The 5253-nt window shown below is 48.3% G+C and overlaps 1 protein-coding gene across 3 annotated transcripts in view; it reads right to left on the bottom strand.

Moving 5' to 3' along the window:
- The window catches only part of IKBKAP (inhibitor of kappa light polypeptide gene enhancer in B-cells, kinase complex-associated protein), a 71394-nt gene that overhangs the window by 13813 nt on the left and 52328 nt on the right, over positions 1–5253 (bottom strand). For all 3 annotated transcript variants that reach the window (XM_019517165.1, XM_019517166.1, XM_019517167.1), the window contains exons 28-29: positions 4443–4644; positions 267–328 (exon numbers count right to left, since the gene is read on the bottom strand). In XM_019517165.1, the coding sequence (XP_019372710.1) occupies positions 267–328; positions 4443–4644 (264 nt within the window). The remainder of the gene's footprint in view (positions 1–266; positions 329–4442; positions 4645–5253) is intronic.

The raw sequence follows: 5253 nt of genomic DNA, 5'->3' as shown, positions 1-5253 counted from the left end.
ATAATAACTAAAAAAAATAAAGTGTCACTCTTTTATATTGTGTGTGTGTGTCTCTGTATGTATGGTGAGGTGTGGTAGGGTTGTGAAAGGGTGTGGCTGTGTAAGGGGGCATACATAGGGTATGTTGGGGTGTATGCCCAGCCCAACATAAACTGTGTCCAGTGCCGCCAGAGGGCTGCTTAACCTTGGCTCTTCTCTCATGAGCCTTGAGTTAGCCCAATAGTGACAGGAGTTCTGGGTGAAAGGACCAGCTCTAGGGACATTACCTGTGTGTACTGCTCAAGAAGAACTGCTGCCTCAGCGTGTCGCCTCTGCTCAATAAGTTTGCCTAAAAGAAAGTGAAAAAAATTGACTGATTCAGGAGAGTCTAGGGCCAGAACAAGTGCAAGGTGCAGGAAAACCCTGTTCTGCAAGCTCATACACTTACTCTACCTGTCAACTTTATCTAACAAGGCCTCTGTTTAAGGCAAAGGACCCCCACCCAGGGTCTATATAGCCCAGTGTCAGCCAAATACCTGTCATACCACCAACTGGAATCCCTTTGGGGCTGGCCGAAAGAACCCAGTTTGCATCCACCTTTCACAACTTCAGAGTGCAGGAGTGTCACATGAACGTCTCCATTAAAAGCTAGGAAGGGATGAGACATTCCAACTGTCTGGAGGCTGAGTTATCCCCATGCCTCTACAGGCTGGAAACAACCACTCCCTGAAGCACTGGCAGTCAATATCTACACACATCAGCCTTACTTCTGTGATGAAGACCGCCTGCCCTGCAGGACAGGCAGCAAAGTTTGTGCTAGGCCTGGTGTTTGGGCCCATACATTCCTAGCGTGGTTGGGAGCAGCAGGAGAAACAATGCGATGCAGGGAACTCCAGCACTACGCCAACCAGGAATTCAGAGACCCTCAAATGCAGAATAGCCAAAGCAGAACAACCTGCTCAGAAGCAACTGCCCACACCTCTGCTGCCACTGCCTCCCACTTGGGAAAACACCAGTATAAGGCTTTTGTAGTCAGAGTGAATTCACTGGATCAAGTAACAGACTTCCATTTGAAGTGCACAGTGGGGACAGAACTGGGTTGAAACTGCAGTAAGCAACAGACCTTGATACCAGAACCAAGGAACATACATTTATAAAAAACCATCCCATTTTATATTACAGGAAAACCTCATTAATTTGAAACAAAGGAGAACCAAAAATACTGACTTCAAAATAAATGTACTCATAGTAATTTGCATGTAGGTACAAGCAGTCTTAGTTTACTGGCATACAGATCTTACAAACTTGTAAGACCGAAGTGAGAACTGCAAGCCTTTTTTTTTAATTTATTTTTTTAAGGAAAAGTTTTCCTGTCTCAAGTCAAATCAGCCAAATCAACTCCAAATCCGTGAGTCATTCAAGAACCATATGTGGCCCTACCACCATCAAGCATGCTCCACTGCCACCTGGGGCTTCAGATGCTTCCAAATCCTTTGATGGGCATCCTATGTGCAGGCCCAAACCTGGACGCTTGGGGCTCGGATGCCCCCGTTTCACTTTCCCTCAGCCATATGGCCACAGGAGCAAGCTAGGGAGGAGTCTCCCATTTCCATTAAGTTGGCATATAGCCAAGATCTTCCCACTGGAAGTGAAAGTGGGAAACTATACCTTACCTTGGTCAAGGTGTTACTCCCTGCCAAGAAAGCAACTCTCTCCTACAACTAGGAAAGCCACTTTAGTGGTCATGGTATTTCCCCCCTGCCAGGTAAGTGCAAGCTATGCGAGATGCTAATCTAAAGCCAAAAGCCTCATGATTTACAATATGGTTCACAGGGCTGGGCCCCGGCAGACTCAACAGCATTTCAAGCCACGGTGACTCCACAGCCCACCACTGGTGTGTGTGTGTCTGTGTGTTTTCCAGATACCCCCTATAAAGGTTCCATGTGTTAATTAGCATCCCCACTTGCAACAGAAACCAGATGTTCCTGTCATGACTCCTAGGACTCCAAAAATTTTTACGTGAATGAGGCACAGGACTGCCTGGTTTGGCTGTGCCTTGTACAGGGCAGGGCCACACTGGGCACATGCAATGGACTCAGACAGGGGACAACAGAGCCTCTCATCTACACAGGCATTCAGTGATGTTTGCTAGATATATATGGCTAGTGAAGAAATAAGTATAACTGGAAACAGCAAAGAAAGGCACTGCTCATCTGTCGTAGTGAAGAGGAAGTCAAAATGTATTTAACATAGTGATTCACTATAACTTTGAAAAACATTCAGCACTGACGGGGACTGAGTGCAATAGACACTATGGTAAGGACAGACATTACACATAAACTGGTTTAAGTGATCAGAAACTGGTTTAAACCTGTAACAGAACAGATGTTCAGTGCACATAAACCAGTTTGAAAATGGCTGAAACTGGTTTGAGATAAACCTGGCTGAACGAGTATCAGACTTAGCTGATTTGGGACAAACTGGTTTATGCAATGCCTGTTATCAAGGATGGGGGAAGAACCCTTCATAATCACAGCGTCCTGCCAAGACCTGCCCACATCCCCCTTAGCTCAGCCCTGTGCAAGGGAAAAGAGGGTTGCTGTAGCACCCCCTGGGTTCTAGCCTGAGCCACTGAAGCATGTGATTGAATTTTCTCAGTCCAGAGAGAATGTCTGCCTAGTTGCAAACTTTCATAGTTTCATAGATTTAGGGTCGGAAGGGACCTAGTAGATCTTCTAGCCCGACCCCCTGCCAGGGCGGGAGAACAAAAAAACCCCAAAACAAAAACAGGACTCAAATGAGTCCAGCCAGGTAGGCATCCAGCCTCTTCTTAAAGACCCCCAGGGTAGGGGCCAGCACCACTTCCCTTGGAAGTTGGTTCCAGCTCCTAGCCGCCCTAACTGTGAAGTAGTTTTTGCGGATGTCCAATCTATACCTCCTCTCCATCAACTTGTGCCCATTACTCCTTGTTATGCCAGCGGGCGCTAGGGGAAACAGCGTCTCCCCCAAACCCTTCTGGTCCCCCCTAGTGAGTTTATAGACGGTCACCAGGTCCCCCCTCAGCCTTCTCTTGTGGAGGCTGAATAGGTTCAGGTCCCGCAGTCTCTCACTGTAGGGTCTGCCCTGTTGTCCCCGGATCATGCGGGTGGCCCTCCTCTGGACCCTCTCCATGTTGTCCACATCCCTCTTGAAATGGGGCGCACAGAACTGGACACAATACTCCAGCTGTGGCCTGACCAGCGTCGCGTAGAGGGGGAGGATCACCTCCTTGGCTCTACTCGAGATGCACCTGTGGATGCACGACAAGGTCCGGTTAGCCCTGCCAACCATGACCTCGCATTGTCGGCCCATGTTCATCTTGGAGTCAATAATGACTCCAAGATCTCTTTCTGCCTCCGTGCTCTCAAGTAGGGAGTTCCCCATTGTGTAAGTGTGCTGCTGGTTCCTACTGCCCAAGTGCAGCACCCTGCACTTAAAAGCAGGCACTGCTGGGATTTGAACCCAGGATCCTCAATTTAGTAGGTAGGCGCGTTCACCAACTAAGCCACAGTGCCCACATCTGATTCAGTCTAGCCAGTTTAGACTAACCTGCCAAGACTGAATCAATTCAGGCTCAGGATTTTTGAAGTCTGTCCCTAGCCTATGTTTTATTTAGAAAAGGTGTACTAATCAACCTTTGTGGCAGATTCCCACCGACATATTTGCCCAGTATGGGCCTTGTGCCAGTGCAGGCTGCATTCAATCAACTTTGTAGTTGGTTCTCATGACTGAGGATGTGCTACTACTAACAGCGATTTAATGATTAACAAAGTATTTAACAAGGTTTTCCTGGTCCGGGGCCAGAAAATGGCTTTGAATTTCAAAGTAGCTGTATTTTGAATTATCCATATTGTAAAGCATGCAAAAACCCACACCTTTGGCTAGGAAGCGTCAATAGCTTTGAAGTATTCAATACTTCGAACTATCCTATATTGAACTGACAAGGTTTTCCTGTACAGGTTTAAACTGGCCTATGTATGATGCATCAGTTATGGACAAAACCAGGTAAAGCAGCAATGTCCTGAATTTCACCCTAAGCCAGGTCCATAAATCAGTTTCCTTGGCAACATGCTCCAGACACCCTGCTGGCTACACAATGCCTTGGAGACAGAAGCAAACTAAACACTTTGCTCCAGGCTGCAGAGGCCATCACATAGGGGAGTCTGGGGGAGTCCCAATCCAAGCTCTGGTTACTGCAGAGAATTCCCCAGCTAGGCTGCGCTGTATCTATAGATGTCATGGGCCAAAAGGGTTCTGTGCAACATCTCAAGAATATTTGGCTTAGCACTGAACCCTGATCTCCTCAGAGTTTGTCCCTCTGAAAATCCTACCCTTCTGCCACTCAACAAGTTTGATGCTCCTAGCAGAAAGGCAGAACATTCCTTGATGAACCAAAAAACCCCAATGGGCAACCCCTTGCTCACCTGCCATGCTCTTCACCAGGCTGGCGAACTTATTTGGTGCATAGTCGAGCTGAGAGACCATGCAGAGAGCCTGCTGCCAGCTGCCACTGCTCAGGAAAGCATCAAGGGCTCTCTCACATGCACCACAGCGGGCAAAGATGAGCCCAGCCTGCTCGTAGAGATGCTTCTGGTTCAGGTGCTCCCCATAGGCAATGCTGATGTCCTGGGGGAGGGAAACAAGCAGAGGACTGCATGGAGGTAACTGAAGACAAGGACCCATTAGGCTAACAGCAGGCTCAGGGTTCAAAGATGGCCCTGGCCAGTGTCTCAGGGCATGAGCAACAGCATGCGCACCCACCCTGGGGGGCAGGCTCTATGTCTCCAGAGGCCAGGCAGGCTGATCAGGTAAGCTATCATATGAAGGCAGCTCTGACAGGGAAATGTGAAGGACTGATGCAAAGTACCAGTTCTGCTGTTCAATATGCCTGGAACTGGTCAGTGGCATCCAGCACCTTGGGAAGGACAATGGTAGTGGCGGGGGGGGGATATTTTTCAGGGGAAAAAAGGGATGACAGGCACAGCCACACTTTGCAGGGCTGGACCCAGAGCAGTGGCTCTTATGGCTCTGCCCAGTGAGGGATAGGAATGGAAGCATTGCTGACACACAGCAAAAGTCTAAAATGTCAAAGAAGCTATCATCAATCCCTCCAACCCTCCTTCCAGAGAAGCAAGAAGAGTGGTAGCTCATTTCCAAGCAAAAGAAATCATAGAAGCTTGTGCCTCTGAGCAACACACAGGAGCTTAGTTTCATGAAGGTTTAGCTCTTCGTGGT

This window comes from Gavialis gangeticus, unplaced genomic scaffold (genome assembly GCF_001723915.1).
Source record: "Gavialis gangeticus isolate Ggan-Ray unplaced genomic scaffold, GavGan_comp1, whole genome shotgun sequence".
Taxonomy (NCBI): Eukaryota; Metazoa; Chordata; order Crocodylia; family Gavialidae; genus Gavialis; species Gavialis gangeticus.
This window is presented reverse-complemented; position numbering and strand designations above follow the sequence as displayed.